The sequence below is a fragment of the Mastigoproctus giganteus genome, chromosome 4 (genome assembly GCF_048544385.1).
Source record: "Mastigoproctus giganteus isolate SK-2022 chromosome 4, ASM4854438v1, whole genome shotgun sequence".
Classification (NCBI taxonomy): domain Eukaryota; kingdom Metazoa; phylum Arthropoda; class Arachnida; order Uropygi; family Thelyphonidae; genus Mastigoproctus; species Mastigoproctus giganteus.
Window position 1 is genome coordinate 175067562 of NC_143578.1, and position 19328 is coordinate 175086889.

The window sequence follows — 19328 nt, forward strand, 5'->3', positions numbered from 1 at the left end:
GAAGGGTTGTTTGTGAGAAAAAGATCAAGCGTATTGGCTGTATGATTAGGATTGTCCGTTATTCTTGTAGGTAAATGAACAATCTGTGCAAGTTCATTAGTAATTGCAAAAGCCTCAGCATCTCGACCGGCTGGGTCGGAGTGACTAGAAAACGGAAGCCAGCTGGAGTTGTGAACATTAAAATCACCAAGGAAAATTACCTCACTGATAGGAAAGTTGGACTGGAGAAAGTCAAGTTGTAAAGAGAGGAAGTCAAAGAGCTCCAAGTGATTAGTGGAGTTGGGAGATCGGTAGAGACAACAGATGAATTTGACACAATGAGGTAGAGAGATTTTAAGCCAGAGAAGATCAAAGAGAGGAGATTCCAAATTGCCAAGTCTCTGACAGGGAATATCAGAACGGACATATGCACAAATACCACCTTTGAGGTGAAAAGAAACATACAGCGAATAATTTGGGCATCTGAGATGAGCAGTAGTTGAATCAACCGATAACTGGGTATGTCTGCCAGGGGCAAAGGTTGATGACATTGTAGAGCAGATATCATCTTTAAGGGCACAAAAGGTGATATAGTTGTACACATTGGCACTAATGATATTAGGAGTAGGAGACCGGCAGAATTACTTAACAAGTACAGGTCACTGTTGAACAAAAGCCGAGAATTAGGGTTGAATTTGAAAGTGTCTGCAATTCTGCCCAGACAGGATAGAAGGGAGTATATGATGAGTGCCTTGTCGATCAATTCGGCCCAGGAAAGAATGTACGAGGCCCAAGGGGTAGAATTTTTTTCAGCCTGGACTGCACTTGTTAACAGGAGAGACTGCTTCTATAGGGATAGGATACACTTAAATAGAAAGGGTGCAAGAATATTTGCTGATGCTATCGAGGCAGTATTAGGTGGGTCAGAAAAATGATAGCTTGTGGGGATACAATGACTAATAGTTTAACAGTAGCCGTAGGCAGAGGTGAAAGTGATTATTCCACAACTTCTATTAGAATAAGTAGAATTTATCAAATTTAGTAAATAAATTTGATAAATTTGAAGTGTTGGTCAAGACATCAAAGGCAGATATTGTTGGGATAGCAGAAACGTGGTGTCACACAGATATAAGGAATGCTGAACTGGAATTTGAAGTGTACAATGTGTACAGAAAGGATACACAGGATAGAAAGGGAGGAGGTGTTACGCTGTTAATTAACAAAAACATAAAATCAAAAGAAGTGCATTCGTTGATATAGATGAACAGTGCACTGTTGAGTCAGTTGCTGTGACATAAGCACTGCGAAAGCAAAAATAAGAGTAGGAGTGTGTTATAGGCCTAATGACTCGAATGAGTACAATGAACAATTGTACAGAGAAATAGAGTGGGCTAGTAAATCGGAATGTCTTATAATGGGGGATTTTAACTTCCCAGATATTGACTGGAACTTGTGGGTTGGTCACTCACACACTAGTCAGACTTTTGTGGATTTATTGGATGATTGTTTTCTGCAGCAGCATGTTCGAGAGGCAACCAAAGAAAGTAATACTCTTGATCTGGTTATTAGCAGTGATCATTCGTGTATTAAGAATTTGCAGATAAAGGAACCACTAGGTCCAGCGATCACAGTGTACTGATGTGGGATTTCCTTAAAGATTTAATTACCATCAGGGCTAAAGGAAAGGGTTTTTGCTTCTGTAAAGGTGAGTACAGTGGTCTACGACAGTTTTTAAATTCTGTACAGTGGGATCAACTGACGATGTTACCAACAGTAAATTCTAAGTGGGAAGCATTCAAGAAATTAATCATGGATGCTACTAATAGTTTCATACCTATTAAGAAATATTGTTCAAGGTTTAGGCCTAAATGCTTATCTAATGAACTAATGAGATTCGTAACAGGGAAGAAAACTGCATTGGGTGCATTCTCAAGCGACTCAGAAGCCTATGGCAGATATAAGCTAGTCTGTAATCAGGTCACAAAGGAGGTTATGCAGACGAAGGCAGATTACGAGAAATAATTGGCAAAAGATGCTAAGAAAAACAGTAAGGATTTCTTTACTTATATAAACTCTAAAAGGAAGGTAATGAATCTGATTGGTCCACTTGACATTGATGGTTTGTTTATGATCCTGTTCAGATAGCAAACAAACTGAATGAGTATTTTGCATCTACATTCACACATGAGGAATTATTAAGGTTTGAAAATGGCAGAAGGTTATCAAATTGTAGCAGGATACTTAATGATTTTGTAATAACTGAAAGCAAAGTGGAGGAGAAATTGTCGAAGTTAAACATAAGAAAAGCACCTGGGGTGGATGGGATCTATCCAGTTATATTAAAGCAGGCAGCAAAGAAACTAAGCAAACCCTTAGCCATAATTATGAGAGCATCCTTGGACTAAGGGGTGGTTCCCACGGACTGGGGATACATTTCCCATGCAAATGTATCCCCAATTCATAAAGGGGGGATCGAAGGGTGACACAAGTAATTACAGACCAGTTAGTTTAACTTCTGTTCCGGGTAAAATAATGGAGTCACTGGTTAAAGATGCATTGCAGAATCATCTAGACAAGACTGCAGCATTAATTCAGACACAGCATGGGTTTGTTAAGGGAAAGTCTTGTCTGACAAATTTGATAGGATATCATGATGTGGTTACAAAGGAACTGGATGCAAAAAATAATTTTGCTATCGTATATTTGGATTTCAGGAAAGCTTTTGACACTGTTGCTCATGGAAGACTATTGCACAAATTGGAGCAGAATGGTATTAAGGGTAAGTTGCTACAATAGATAAAAGGATGGTTAAGTGGGAGAAGACAGAGGGTGGTAATCAATGGGTGCTGCTCTTCGTGGACTAATGTTATTAGTGGAGTCCCACAGGGTTCGGTGTTGGGTCCACTGTTGTTTTGTATATTTATCAATGATATTGATGAAGGTATATCAGGCTTAATGTCGAAGTTTGCAGATGATACAAAGGTTGGCAGGGTTGTTAATGACAGTAATGGCAGTGTGCTACTGAAACAGGATCTAGATAATTTGGGCAGATGGGCTAAGAAGTGGCAACTGAAGTTTAACCTTGACAAATGCAAAGTACTGCATATGGGTAGAAGTATCTCCAGAGAAACGTACCAACTGTGTGGTACTATACTTAAGGTGATAGAAAATGAAAAAGACCTGGGAGTAATTGTGCAGTCAGATATGAAGTTTTCTAAGCAATGCAGACAGGCTTCCAGGGCAGGTCATGGGGTTTTGTCAATGATATATAGGAATTTTGCTAGCAGGGAGAAGGAGGTGATTGTCCCTCTGTATAAGGCAGTGATCAGGCCACGCCTTGAGTACTGCGTACAGGTCTGGAGGCCTCATTTTAGGAAGGATGTAGATTTACTTGAGCGTGTACAGAGAAGGGCAACAAGATTGGTGAGGGGAATGAAGGGATCCTCTTACCAAGAGAGGCTTAAGTTCTGGAAATTGCAGTGGCTGGTGACTAGGCACCTGCACGGTTATCTGATTGAAGTGTATAAGGCCTTGAATGGGTTGAGCACGCTGAATTCTAATGGGATCTTTCCACTTGTTGAGATTACGAACCTAAGGGGTCATAAATTCATTATTAAGGAAAGACAGATGTAGAATAGATGTGCGGTAATTTGCCTTTAGCCAGCGGGTGGTTAATTGCTGGAACAAACTTCCATCTGTTGTTGTTGTGGAAGCTGATAGGTTGAATAAATTTAAGGAGGAACTGGACAGGCATTTGGAGGGAATGGTGTGATTTTGTTTTTTTTTTTTTCGGCTGATGCTGCATAAGCTCATACACTTGCTTTCTTGCATCACATGCCACTACTATTATTACTACTACTACTGAGATTCTGTCAGAAAAAGTACATGGGGTTTGGTAGACTGCAAGTGGAAATGTACATCGTTGAGATTAGAATTGAGACCACGTATATTTGTGAAATGAATTACGAAGTGCTTGGGAGGTTTAGATCTTTTTGCAGATAAGCTTGCTCTATTAGTTTGACAATTCATGGTGTATTTAATAGTAAGAAAAATTGGGTGGGACATGCTGTATGCAGTAATGAAATTTTTGGATATGGCATACACATTGTAAGAATATACCCAGATCCTTGACATAACGTGACCTCGACAATGCTCCCTGCATACACACTACTCGGACTCCTTCCAGTCAATATCTGGCAGAGTAGAGGTAGCAAGATTATACACTAGCTCATCCAGAAGCCTCCTAGAGAGTTACCAATAGGTTCGGTCCGGTGTACTAACTAGCGGCCGGCCTGTGAACACCGTTTTAGAGCTGTACCCTCGAAATGTAAGGAATATTGGATCTCACCACGATGTTCATCATAACCTCAAAAGTCATCAATCATACTGCATGATGGAAGAGATGGGGAAGGGTTGAGAACAAATCACCAGTACCCAACCGTATTCAAGGATTACTGAAACAGAGGTGAAGATTCATTCAATGTGACAACTTATCACGTGATGCAGAGTGAGACGACAGTTGTACTTATAGTTGTACAACAGTTGTTCCAGTTATTTCTCTTTCTCAAGGTGAAAACTGTCCTCAAAAGAAAGAGGTTTCAGGATGTTGAGGACATAACGAAAAATGTATCTGCCAAATTGAATAACATCTCTTTAGACATCTTTGCTGACTCTTTTCAGAAACTTTCAGTAAGGTGTAATAAGTGCATTCAATCAGGTGGTGATTACTTTGAATAAAACCATTTGCCAGCTCCTTCACTTTGTGTTATTTTTATTGCACCAGTCTGGAACTTTATTATCACATCTTGTATATTATAATGTAATTTGTTCTTGCATATTCAGAAGCATTGCTCTGTACTATAACTGACTAATAAATTGAATGTTATAAGCGTTACAATGACATTTATGAAATTCAATTGATTTACAAGCCCTGTCTAATTTCTTGCAACAAAGATTCCATTATTCTCATGCTCAGCTTGAATAACACTCAGATTTCTATACAAAATCACATATTTTTACTGAGAATAACCCTGGCTTTCTTGGCATAAGCAGATCACAAATACTGCTCCCTCTGTATCAAAATAAACAAAGAAATAAAAAAATAACTAGGTTTTCTCTTTTTCTTTCAGCATTAATTTACTTCCAGATATCCTAGTGGTGCTATACAAATCTGTCCTCAAATGGAACATTGTTTGAACTTCTTCAGGGTCCCAAAACCTGTCTTTCATGCTTCTAGAATATCAAAAAAATAGTAGTACAGTATAAGTAAACGACTAGTCTCTTACAAACCCCCTTCACTTTGTGTGACATGGATGCTTAGTTTACACTACAAGCCTACTCACAAGATATTTCAGTGGATATTGGCCTTCTGAATTGGCATCTGCAAATCACCTTTATCATCCATATCAGTCCAAACAAGTACTTCTTGTAGTCACCAGTCAGTATCGTTCAATTCAAAACTCACCTAGCCCTTCATTAGTTATCCCTTCTACTTCTTTTAGAAATGCTTTCCTGTGCATATACAGGTAGTTCCCGACTTTAAAAGTTAATTTTTTTTCCGTGTGTTCTCGTATAGCGGGAATTTATTTCCCATAGACTTAATGTTAAAAACATGCGTTATGTTTTCAACAATGAAATTTTACCACAGTAATGTTAAACAAAGGTCAACAAAACAATAGTTTATGCTTAAACAACGATTTATTTACCCAAAGAAATGAAAACATAACCTTTAAAATCAAGCAAATTATAATAATAAAGAAATTAGTTATGTCATAGAAATATGAAAAAAATGTTTATTCTTCATCATCATTGAGTAAATGCACACCTGCAGATGGTTCGTCACTTGTTGATGGTTCATTACTCATTGGTGGTTGAACACCAGTTGTTGGCTTGGCACTCGTTAGTTTGTTGAAAGCACAGGAGGAAGAAATGCTTCAAGAGTTGTTTGTTTCCAAGACAGTCTTCACTTTTCTTTATAAATTTCATGATAGCATTTTGCACAAAGGCCGAATGTTTGCTTATTATCTCATATTTCATTTTCAATGTTATTCCTCTTCACTGTTTCTTTTTATTAACATCACTCTGCATAGTATTACTTCATTATGGCATACTGTACAGTATTGATAAGGGTAATAAATTTGAAATAAGACAAGACCCAGTGGTTCCTTTATCTGCAAATTCTTAATGCATGAATAATCACTGCTGATAATCAGTTCAAGAGTATTACACCCTCTGATTGCCTCCAAACATGTTGGCGCCTCCGTAGCCAGGTGGGAATGAGCAGCAGTGCGTAGCACACGCTTCTTGATTAGACCGGGGTTCGAGCCCATCACCACAAAATATATGGAGGATGAGGAAAGGCCAGGGAATGACCACCGCATATCCCGGAGCAATATGGCCTTAGTTGCTAATGCTCCTAAAAACCAAATAACTAACTAACTCCAAACATGTTGCTGAAGAAAACAATCATCCAATAGATCGACATTTTAACTTTCCAGATATTCCAGTCAATATCTGGAAAGTTAAAATCCCCCATGATAAGACACTGATTTACTGTTTGTTTGTTATTTGTTTTTTAGGAGCATTAGCAACTAAGGCCATATTGCTCCGGGGATATGCGGTGCTCATTCTCTGACCTTTCCGCATCCTCCATATTTGGTGTCACAGGCTCGAACCCCGGTCTAATCAAGAAGCGTGTGCTACGCACTGCTGCTCCTGCCCACCTGGCTATGGAGGCGCCTGATTTACTGTCCCACTCTATTTCTCTGCACAATTGCTCATTATACTCATTAAGATTCATTAAGCCTATAACACACACCTATTTTCATTTTTCCTTTCCCAGTGCTTATGTCACACCAAACAGACTCAACACTGCATTGTCCACCAAGATCAATTGGATGCACTTTTTAGATTTTATCTGTTTCTGAACTAACAGCATAACTCCTGCTACCTTTGTCCTGTCTATCTATCCTTTCTGTACAGATTGTAATCCCCAAATTCCAATTCTGCACTGCTAATGTCTGTGTGACACCACGTCTCTGATATCCCAACAATATCTGCCTTTGATGTCTTAACTAGCACTTCAAGCTCATCAAATTTATTAACTATACTCCTAGTTTTGGTGTACATGCAAGTATACATGCACCTATTTCTACTCTTAGTTAGCCTAACATAGTCCATGTATTTATTTGTTACACAATGACTCCCAGCAGTCCTAGAAATCTCCATTGCCTTGCTTTCCAGGCTGCTGCTCGTTCTAATAGAAGCAGTGCAAGAATCACTTTTGTCTCTGCCTGCGGCCACTATTAACCTTTTAGTCTGTGTATCTCCCCAAGCTAGCAGTTTTCCGAACCATCTAACACTATCGACAGCATCAGCAAATATTCTTGCACCTTTTCTATTTAAGTGTACATCATCCCTATAGAAGCAGTCTCTGCTGTCAACAAGCTCAGACCAGGCTGAAAAAAATTTCTACCCCATGAGCCTTGCACAATCTGTCCAGGGCTGAACTGATTGACAGGGCTCTCATCATATACTCCCTTCTATCATGTCTGGGCAGAATTGCAGACACTTTCACATTTAACCCTAACTCATGACTTTTTTTCAACATTGACCTGTACTGAGTAAATCTGCAGATCTCTTACTCTTAATGTCATTAGTTCCAAAGTATACAACAATATCACCTTATGTGCCCTTAAAAGATTATATCTGCTCTAAAACTTCATCAACATTTTTACCTCTGGCGAACAGAGGTAAAAATGTTGATGAAGTTTTGAGATCAGAATGAGATCCTAAAAGATGTTTCGACTATGTATGAATACTACTGTAAGTCAGGTGAACAAGATGCTCATGTGATTTGAATCCTTAAGTTTTAACCATTTCACAAGTGAAAACGTTAAGCAGTAATTGTTTTGAGAGCAGTTCTATTTATAATGACACAATGAAGTCTTTGAACACAAAATTTTACAGATAACTGTGCTGTTAGTTAAGAAATGTCAAAGACAGCAAACAAATCAGAGCAAAAAAATAAAGGTGTCCTTTAACTGACTATCGAGGTACTGGAGATTTCAGGGGCTGTTGGGAATCATCATCATGGAACAAGTAATTACATAGGTTGTGTAAGGGTAACTAAGAGTAAGAATAGGTGTATGGATACTTGAATGTATACCAATGCTAGGAGTATAGGAAATAAATTGGATGAATTTGAAGTGCTGGTCAAGGAATCAAAAGTGGATATACTTGGTATATCGGAGATGCGATGCCACACGGACATAAGCAGTTCAGAATTGGAATTTGGGGAGTACAATGTGTGTACAGAAAGGACAGACAGCCAGGAAGGGAGGAGGGGTTAAGCTGTTAGTTAAGAAACATAAAAAATCTAAGGAACTGCATCCAAATGACATTGGGGGACAATGCAATGTTGAACCAGGGTCGTGTGACATAAGCACTGGAAAAGGGAAAATGAGAGTAGGTGTGTGTTATAGCCCTAATGAATCTGATGAGTATAATGAGCAATTGGGCAGAGAAATAGCGTGGGCTGGTCAATCAGGGAGTCTTATAATGGGGCATATTAACTTTCCAGATATTGACTGGAAATTGTGGATCGGTCTCCCACACGCTAGCAAGACTTTTGTGAATTTATTGAATGACTGTTTTCTACAGCGACATGTCCAATAGGCAACGTGAGGGAGTAATACTCTTCATCTGATTATCAACAGTGATCCTTCATGAGTTAAGAATCTGCAGAAAGAGGAACCACTGGGTGGCAGTGATCACAGTGTGCTGATGTGGGATTTACTTAAAGAGTTAACTACCATCAGGGGTAAGGAGAAGGGTTTTTGTTTTCATAAAGGTGACTACAGTGGTTTCAAAGAGTTCTTATATTGTATACAGTGGGCTCAACTGATGATGTTAGCAACAACAAATTCTAAATGGGAAGCATTCAAGGATTTAATCTTGGAAGCTACTAGGCTTTTCATACCAATTAAGAAATACAATTAAGATTTAGGCCTAAATGGATGTCAGATGAATTATTGAGGCTTGTGGCAGAGAAGAGAAATTCATCGGATGCTTATAAATTATCAGGAGACACAAAAGCCTATGGCATATATAAGCAAGTCTGCAGTCAAGTCACAAAGGAGGTTAGGTAGGTGAAGGCAGATTACGATAAATCTTTGGGAAAGGATGAAAAGAAAAATAGCAAAGAGTTCTTTAATTATGTAAACTCTAGAAGGAAAGGGATGATTAACATAGATGGTTTGACTATTGATGATCATGATGAGGATGCCGATAAACTGAATGAGTATTCTGCATCTACATTCACACATGAGGAGTTATTCAAGGAGGGGAATGCCAGAAGTTTACCAAAATCTAACAGGCAGTTAAATGATTTTGTAATAACTGAGAGCAAAGGGGTGGAGAAAGTGGTCGAGATCTATCCAGTTATATTGAAGGAGGTAGTGAGGGAAGTAAGCAAATCCTTAGCCATAGTTATGAGAGCATCCTTGGAACCAGGGGAGGTTCCCACAGACAGGAGATGTGCAAATGTATCCCCAATTCACAAAGGATGATATGAATAATTACAGGCCTCTTAGTTTAACTTCTGTTCTGGGGGGAGTCACTAGTTAAAGAAGTATAGCAGAATCATCTAGACAAGACTGCAGTAATAATTCAAACACAGCATGGATTTGTTAATGGGCAGACTTGTCTGACGAATTTCAATGGATACTGTGATGTGGTCACAAAGAAACTGGATGCAAAGAATAATTTTGATATCATATACATGGATTTAACACAAGAAAAGTAGAACAAGCTTCAAGGGAAAATAAAGGATTTAAATCAGCAGCCACGAGCAGTAATACAGAAAGACAAATGATACTGAAACTGAAGAATAGTGATGGTGTACTTATAAACAGCAGAGAAGGCATAATTCAAATAGCAGAAGACTACTATAGAGAATTATACAAGGAGTGAGGGAATGATGCCAGCAGTGGAGAAGATGGATTGCAAATTAGCAACACATACGACATACCCGATATTCTTTCTGATGAGGTAGAACATGCATCGAAGAAAATGAAGCATCAGAAAGCCCTGGGAGTAGATGAAGTTACTGTAAAGTTGTTAAAATTGGGAGGAAGAGACATAACGCAAAAACTGGCAAGGCTCTTCACAAAGTGCATTAGAAAATGTGTTTCGCCTAAGCAGTGAAATAATGCAATCATAGTTCTGCTGTTAAGAAAGGAGATAAATCAGAAATTGGAAATTATAGACCAATTAGCTTGTTATCCCACAACATCTACAAGTTGTTCACAAGGGTCATTACTAACAGATTAGAAAGAATACTTGATGAGAATCAACCGAAAGAGCAAGCTGGCTTTAGGACAGGATTCTCAACTATGGATCACCTTCACGTAATATCACAGCTAATGGAGAAAGCAAATGAATATAAAACACCATTATGCCTGGCATTTGTGGATTATGAAAAGTCATTTGACTCCATACAGCATAAGGCAATGTTTCAGGCACTGGAAAGACAAGGCATAGATACCCCACATATTATGATTTTGAAGAAAATATATGAGAGTGCTACCTCCTTTATTAGACTAGACAAAGACAGTAGGAAATTTAAAATCGAGAAAGGAGTTCGACAAGGAGACACAATATCTTCGAAGCTGTTTACTGCTGTCCTTGAGGAAGCTTTCAGAAGATTAGACTGGTTGCAGAAAGCAGTCGATGTGAACGGAGAGTACCTAAACCATTTACGATTTGCAGATGATATTATGGTCATAAGCCACGATCCCAAAGAATTAGAGGAAAATCTTAATCAGTTATGCACAGTTAGTAAGGATTTTGGACTAAAGATGAATATGGCTAAAACAAAAGGAATGATGAACAAGTATGCCACAGAACGGGAAATAATGATTGAAGGTACAGTAATTGAAAAGGTGGAGTCATATATGGGACAAGTTATTAGCTGTAATAATGATAAATGGCTGGAAGTCAAGAGAAGAATAAATTTTGGATGGATAGCATTCAGGAAATATAGTCACATACTGAAGAACAATATCCCAGTTTGTCTGAAACGTAAAATAATGAACCAATGTATACTCCCCACCACGACTTATGGAAGTGAAACTTGAGCACTCACCAAAAGATTGGAAGAGAAGCTGAGAACTACTGAGCGAAGAACGGAACAAATTATATCGGGAATCAGACTGTTAGATGAGGAGAGAAACACATGGATTAGGCAGCAAATTCAAGTAAAGGACATTCTTATCAAAACTAAAGAACTAAAATGGTCTTGGGCAGGACACATAGTTCGAAGATATGATGACAGGTTGAGTAAGAAAATAACAGAATGGTACCCAAGAGGAGCTAAGAGAAAACCTGGAAGACAACAACAGAGAAGGACAGATGAAATTCATGAGTTTGTGGGTAAATGGATGGCCAGTGATGGAGAGCCCTTCATCCTGCAATGGATTGAATATGGCTGATGATGATGACATGGATTTTAGGAAAGCTTTTGATGCTGTTGTACATGGAAGACTATTGTACAAATTGGAGCGGTAAGGCATTATGGGCAAGTTGCTACAATGGATAAAAGGATGGTTGAGTGGGAGAAGACAGAGAGTGGTGATCAATGGTTACTGCTCTTCACGGACTAATGTTATTAGTGGAGTGCCAATGGTTTGGTGTTGGGCCCATTGTTCTTTTGTATATTTATCAATTATATTGATGAAGGTATATGAGGGTTAATGTCTATGTTTGTACACGATACAAAGGTTGGCAGGTTTGTTAATGACAGAATGGTACTGCAAAAGGTTTGAAAAAGTTGAGCAGTTGGGCTGAGAGGTGGAAACCGAAGTTTAACATTGAAAAATGTATGGGTAGCAGAAACCCCAGAGTAATGTATGAACAGGGTGGTACTACACTCAGGGTAGTGGAGAATGAAAAAGACCTGGGGGTAATTGTGCAGTCAGATATGAAGTTTTCTGAGCAATGCAAAAATGCAGCAAGAGTAGCTCATGGTGTCTACCATGAGCTGCATGATAGGCTTAAGATCTGCATATTGCAGCTTCTGGAGCCTAGGTACCTGTGAGGAGATCTTATTGAGTTGTATAAGGCATTGAGTGGTTTGAACAAGCTCAATGCTAATAGTATTCTTCCTCCTACCCAGATTAATTGCCTGAGGGGATATAAATTCAAATTAAGTAAAGACAGTTATAGAATAGATGTGCAGAAATTTTTCTTCAGCCATGTGTGTTTGATTGCTGGAACAAACTTCCATCTGTCTTTGTGGAAGTTGACAGCTTAAATAAATTCAAGGCAGAAATAGACAAACATTTGGAGCAAATGGATGGATAAAATGGGAAGATTTTTTTTTTTTAATTTTTTGGCAGATGCTGTATAAGCTTACTTTCTTACATCATATGCCTCTACTAATACTAATAAGGAAGGATAATTTCTTTTAAAAATGTATGGGTTGATAATATGATTAACCATCAGTTCAAACCAAATAACTTGCAATGAATACCGTCCAAATCGGAAGAAAATTATATTTGCCCCAACTCTGCAGTTATGAATGTTAAAATATCCAATGGAGATAAATTTCATCTAATGGCAAGATGTCAGATGTTTGTTGTTTGTTTGTTGTTTGGTTTTTAGAAGCATTAGCAACTAAGGCCATATTGCTCCAGGATATGCGTTCGTCATTCCCTGACCTTTCCGCATCCTCCGTATTTGGTGGTGACGGGCTCGAACCCCGGTCTAATCAAGAAGCGTATGCTACGCACTGTTGCACCTTCCCACCTGGCTACAGAGGTGCCTACGATGTCAGATGGCTATGATTATCAAACTATAACTGCAAAGGGAAATGCGGTGCCAATCTCTTTAGAGTAAGCGAACCTTGAAAGGAAAATAGAGAAATTTAAAAAAATAAAGCACCAAAAACATTATTCAAAAATCGTAACCCAAATTTTGTAACCCTGTATTTCAACAATAAGTTATTCAACAATATAAAGCTAGAAATTTGGTAATGATCAGTTATATGGTAGGAAACTGAAAATAATATTAAATTTTAAACAGATCTGCATTTATAAATAAATATAGAAATCATATTGGGTGTGTATACCTGGTAACCAAGAATATCTAAAAAGTAAGGTACTTGGTCCCACCACACTTCTACTGATTGATCTGATGTAGACATTGCTTGAACATTAGTTGGAGCAGGAGGAACATCCCCAGGTGTCTGAACATTAACTCTACTGCTCCAAGGACCCGCACCTTTTGAAGTAAAGGCACGAATTCTGAATACATATTCTGTGTTTTCATCAAGAGAACTGAAAATATATTAATGCACAGCATCAGTCATTTAATCAGTCGCATTTGAAACTTTAGTTCATTCAATACCACATATCAATAAACAATGAAATAATTATTATTATACTTTTAATTGTATCTGAAATTTGCAAGTAAATCACATTTTGTTTCAGCTAATAAATAATAAATCAGATACTGAAAAGTTAGTAAAATATATAAGGTATGGCAATAAAATTCCCAGACTGGTACTGGTACTTTGATGAGTGTGAAAATAAAACCCAAGCGGCATGTTGACGGTCAAACATGCTCCAACAGATGGTGGTACAGAGATTGTTCAGTAAGCTGAAAGGTTGCAAGTAACAACCAGTTTCGCTAGTAGCATTATGTTTCCATGTCATGATTTTGCAATGCAGAAACAAAAGAATATCAACTTTTGCTTTAAACTAGAAAAATCAAAAACAGAATCATATCATATGTTAAAAACTATTTACAGTGATGAAATGTTAAGTCATACCAATGGGTTTGATTGGTATAAGCAGTTGTTCAAAGATGGATGAGGATGTTCACTATGACTCAAGAATTGGGCATCTATCAAACTCTCGAAATGACGACAGAGTTGCAAAAGTTTGGGAAATTGTGGGAAGGGACTGCTTTTTGACACTCAGATTAACTGCTAATGAGTTGATATGAATAACATGATGATTTGTCAAATTCTGCATGAAGATTTAGGAAAAAGGAAGGCCTGTACAAAATTTGTGCCACACACCTCACTTGTGTACAGGAAGGAAAGACAGGACAGGAAGGGAGGAGGTTTTATGCTGTTAGTTAAGAAACACATAAAACCTAAGGAAGTGCATTCACAATTGATGTTGGTCGACAATGTAATGTTGTGACATAAGCACTTGGAAAGGAAAAGAGAGTAGGAATGTGTTATAGGCCTAGTGACTCTGATGATTACAATGAACAGAAAAATAGAGTGGGCCAGTAAATCAGAATGTCTTGTATTGGGGGATTTTATCTTTCCAGATAATGACTGAAACTTGTTGGGTGGTCATTTGCACGCCAGCAAGTCTTTTGTTGATTTATTGGAGGATTGTTTTCTACTACATGTTTGAGGGACAACAACAGGGAGTAATACTCTTGATCTGATTATCGGCAGTGATTATTCATGCATTAAGAATTTGCAGATAAAGGAACCACTAGGTGGCCGTGATCACAGTGTGCTGAAGTGGGATTTACTCAAAGAGGTAACTACCATCAAGGGTAAAGGGAAGGGATTTTACTTTCGTAAATGTGACTACGGTGGTCCGAGACAGTATTGAAATTCTATACGGTGGGACCAACTGATGATGTTACCAACAGCAAATTCAAAATGGGAAGCATTCAAAGAACTTATCTTGGATGCTACTAGGCTTTACATACCAACTAAGAAATATTGTTCAAGGTTTAGGCCAAAATGGATGTCAGATGAACTAATGAGGCATATGGCAGGGAAGAAAAATGCATGGGATACTTACAAATTAACACATGACACAGAAGCCTATGATAGATACAAGTTGATATGTAACCAAGTTACAAAGGAGGTTAGGCAGGCGAAGGCAGATTACGAGAAATCCTTGGCAAGGGATGCAAAGAAAAACAGCAAAGAGTTCTTTACTTATGTAAACTCTAGAAGGAAGGGGATGAATCAGATTGGTCCACTTGATATTGATGGGTCAACTGTTGATGATCCTGCTCAGGTAGCTAACAAACTAAATGAATATTTTGCATCGACATTCACACATGAGGAGTTATTCAGCGAGGGGAATGCCAGAGGTGTATTCAACTCTAGCAGTAAGCTACAGAATCTTGAAATAACTGGGAGTAAAGTGGAGGAGAAACTGTTGAAGATAAACACAAGAAAGGCACCTGGGGTGGATGGAATCTATCCGGTTATATCAACGGAGCCGGCAAAGGAAGTAAGCAAAACCTTAGCCATAATTTTGAGAGTTTCCATGGACTCAGGGGAGGTACTCATGGACTGGAGATGTGCAAATGTGACCCCAATCCACAAAGGAGGATCAAAGGGAGACACAGGTAATTAAAGACCTGTTAGTGTAACTTCTGTACCAAGAAAATTAATGGAGGCACTGGTTAAAGAAGCATTTCAGGATCATCTAGACAAGACTATAGTTATAGCTTGGACACAGCATGGGTTTGTTAAGGAGATGTCTTGTCTGACCAATTTGATTGGATATTATGATGTAGTCACAAAGGAACTGGATGCTTTGATACTGTTGCACATGGAAGACTGTTGCATAAATTGGAGCAGTGTGACATTGGAGGCAAATTGCTGCTATGGATAAAGGGATTGTTGACTGTCTATTAATGCTAATGCTAATACTGATGCTAATTAGTCCACTTCGTGGACTAATTAGCATCAGTATTAGCATTAGCATTAATAGAGGCATTTGATGCAAGAAAGCAAACTTATGCAGCATCAGCCAAAAAAATAAAATAAAATAAAATAAAATAAATAAATAAATAAAAAATAAATAACCACTTCCACTTCACCCCTCTGTTCATTCGAAATACCTGTCCAGCTGAGCCTTAAACTTATTTAGGCTATCAACTTCCACGACAAGGGATGGAAGTCTGTTCCACCAACCAACGACCCGCTGGCTAAAGGCAAATTTCCGCACGTCTATCCTACATCTGTCTTTCCTCAATTTGAATTTATGCCCTCTCAGGTGATTATTCTGAGCAAGAGGGAGAATCCCATCAGCATTGAGCATGCTCAAACCATTCAAGGCTTTATACACCTCTATCAGATCACCTCGCTGGTGCCTAGTCTCCAGACACTGTAATTTGCAAAACTTAAGCCTTTCTTCGTAAGAGCACCCCTTTGTTCCATTCACTACTCTTGTTGCCCTTCTCTGTACTCGTTCCAGCAGCTCTACATCCTTCTTGAAATGAGGCCTCCAGGCCTGTATACAGTACTCTAGGTGTGGTCTGACCATTGCCTTATACAAGGGAATAATCACCTCCTTATCCCTGCTAGGAAAATTCCTATATTTCATTGACAATACACCATGAGCTACTCTTGCAGCCCGTCTGCACTGCTCAGAGAACTTCATATCTGCCTGCACAACCACCCCCAGGTCCTTTTCATTCTCTACCACTGTCAGTGTAGTACCACAGAGTTGATACGTTGCTCTGGGGTTGCTGTTTCCCATATGTAGTACTTTACATTTGTCAATGTTAAACTTCATTTGCCACCTCTCAGCCCATGGAAGACTGCTGCACAAATTGGAGCAGTGTGACATTGGAGGCAAATTGCTGCTATGGATAAAGGAATGGTTCAGTGGGAGAAGACAGAGAGTGGTAATGAATGGACACTGCTCTTCGTGGACTAATGTCATTAGTGGAGTCTCCCAGAGTTCAGTGTTCATCAATGATATTGATTATGGTATATCAGGTTTAATGTTCAAGTTTGCAGACAAGACGAAGGTTGGCAGGGTTGTTAATGACACTAATGACAGTACGCTGCTGGAACAGGATCTAGAAAAGTTGAGCAGATGGGCTGAGAGGTGGCAACTGAAGTTTAACATTGACAAATGTAAAGTACTGCCTATGAGAAGCAGTAATCCCAGAATAACGTATCAAATGTGTGGTACTACACTGACAGTGGTAGAGAGTGAAAAGGATGTGGGGGTAATTGTGCAGGCAGATATGAAGTTTTCTGAGCAGATGGTCTGCAAAATTAGCTCATGGCGTCTTGTTAATGATATACAGGAATTTTTCTAGCAGGGATAGAGAAGTGATTATCTTGTATAAGGCAATGGTCAGGCCACACCTTAAGTATTGTATACAGGTCCGGAGGCCTCATTTTAAGTACAGAGAAGGGAAACAAGATTAGTGAATGGAACAAAGGGTTGCTCTTAAGAAGAAGGGCTTAAGTTTTGCAAATTACAGTGTCTGGAGACTAGGCACCTGTAAAGTGATCTGATTGAGGTGTATAAAGCCTTGAATGGTTTGAGCATGCTCAATGCTGATGGGATTCTTCGTCTTGCTCAGAATAATCACCCGAGAGGGCATAAATTCAAATTGAGGAAAGACAGTTGTAGGATAGATGTGCAGAAGTTTGCCTTTAGCCAGTGTGTAGTTGATTACTGGAACAAACTTCCATCTGTTGTTGTAGGAGTTGATAGCTTAAATAGATATAGCATCAGGCAAAAAGATTTTTTTTCCCTGATGCTATATAAGCTTGCTTTCTTTCATCATGTGCCTTTGCTAATGCTAATGAGTAGAAAAAACAAAGAGTATCATCGTATAACAATTTCAACCAGACTTATCAATCCTAATTTCCTCAACTATATTGTCACTAAAGATGAGTGTTGGGTGTTTCTGTACGACGGGAGATGAAGTCTCAGAGCATGCAGTGAAATTCAAAATCATCACGAAGTCCCAAAAAGTTTAATTTACAGAAGTCCACATCAATATAATGCTGATCATATTTTCAACAAATATGGATGATTCCCAAGGAATTTGTTTCTGAAGGAAAGAGGGTCAATGCCCTGTTCTATACACAGGTGCTTCAAAGACTATTTTTCCTGGATGAGGCCACAATTTCAAGAGAAAGGCAGCTGGTTCTTGTTGCACGGTAATGCTCACATCCATCATGCACTTGTTGTGATGACATTTCTGAGGAAATATGGAATTGTACAAATGAACCATTCAACCTACTCTCTTGATCTAGCAAGTGAACTTCCTCCTTTATCCCAAAGTGAAAACTGCCCTCAAAGGAAAGAGATTTTAGGATTGAAGACATAAAAAAAAAGAAAGCTCAACATCATCTCTTTGGATGCCTTTGTTGACTCTATTCAGAAACTTTTAGAATGGTTCAATAAATGTGTTCAATCAGGTGGCGATTACTTTGAATAAAAATAAAACTATTTTTAGCTTGTTCGCTTTTTTTTTCTTTTTATTGCACAAGCCTTGGTCGAAGAATTTTGAGCTCTTGAGAATGATAAGTTTTTTAGAAAATTTTGTCATCTTTTTTAAGCTAATAAACATATTAAATTGTCTTCAATTGCTTTATACAGTGGGAAAAAAAAGTATATTAGTTTAGTGTAATGTTCTCAATTATAGTGGATTTCAACGGAAATCATGCCTAGAGCAGACTCAAGAAATGATTTGCTTTGCTGCTCAGACTAGAGCAGCAAAGCAAAGAGTTCAAAGCAACAAGCATGCTGTGGCTCAGAGGAGAACTGAAAGTGGAGATTCTCCTATGCATCATGGCCTGAAGAAACATGCGGTTTGTGCAATGTTTACTGACTTTCTGGAACATGATGTGATATAGCCAAAGAGGGGTTCTTTGTGTGTTCTTGGTGCAAAGAGTGTGAAGAAATGAGGTGCCAACTCAGCATTGTAATGGACCTTTATGAGAGCTCAAACAACAGGGTGGATGCCTTCGAAGGTATTAAACTGGGGACTCATCAAGCTCTCAGCTGCCCAATTCAATGCCAAAGGTCATACTTCAGCATCAGGCAGCAAAGTGGCAACCAGCAAGGTAGAATGCACTGGACCCACAGGTCCCTCTGGGAAAGGGGAAATATATTCTGCAAAGAGGATAGGTGAAATAGGAGCAGAGTGTCTGCTAAGGGCAAATGTTGAAGATGTTGTGGAGCAGATATTTTCTTTTAAGGGCACAAGGCACAAAATGTAATATTGTTGTACATGTTGGTACTATTGATATTAAGAATAGGAGATCTGAGGACTGACTTGACAAGTACAGGGCAATGCTGAAAAGAAGTCATAATTAGGGTTAAATCTGAAAGTATCTGCAGCCCAGAATGATAGGAGGCAGAACATGATGAGAATGCCTTACCAATCAATTCAGCTCTAGAGAGAATGTGCAAGGTTCATGAAGTAGCATATCTCTCAGCATAGTCTGTGCTTATTAGCAGGAGAGACTGCTTCTACAGGGATGGGATGCACTTAAATAGAAAGGGTGAAAGAATATTTACTGATATTAAGTGGGTTGGAAAGTT

At 38.7% G+C, this 19328-nt stretch overlaps 1 protein-coding gene across 6 annotated transcripts in view; it reads right to left on the reverse strand.

The window, feature by feature from the left end:
• Positions 1-19328, reverse strand: part of LOC150087215 (tyrosine-protein phosphatase Lar-like) — a 1652393-nt gene that overhangs the window by 503985 nt on the left and 1129080 nt on the right. For all 6 annotated transcript variants that reach the window (XM_090371077.1, XM_090371082.1, XM_090371081.1 and 3 more), the window contains one exon: positions 13109-13316. In XM_090371077.1, coding sequence (XP_090227203.1) covers positions 13109-13316 — 208 coding nt within the window. The remainder of the gene's footprint in view (positions 1-13108; positions 13317-19328) is intronic.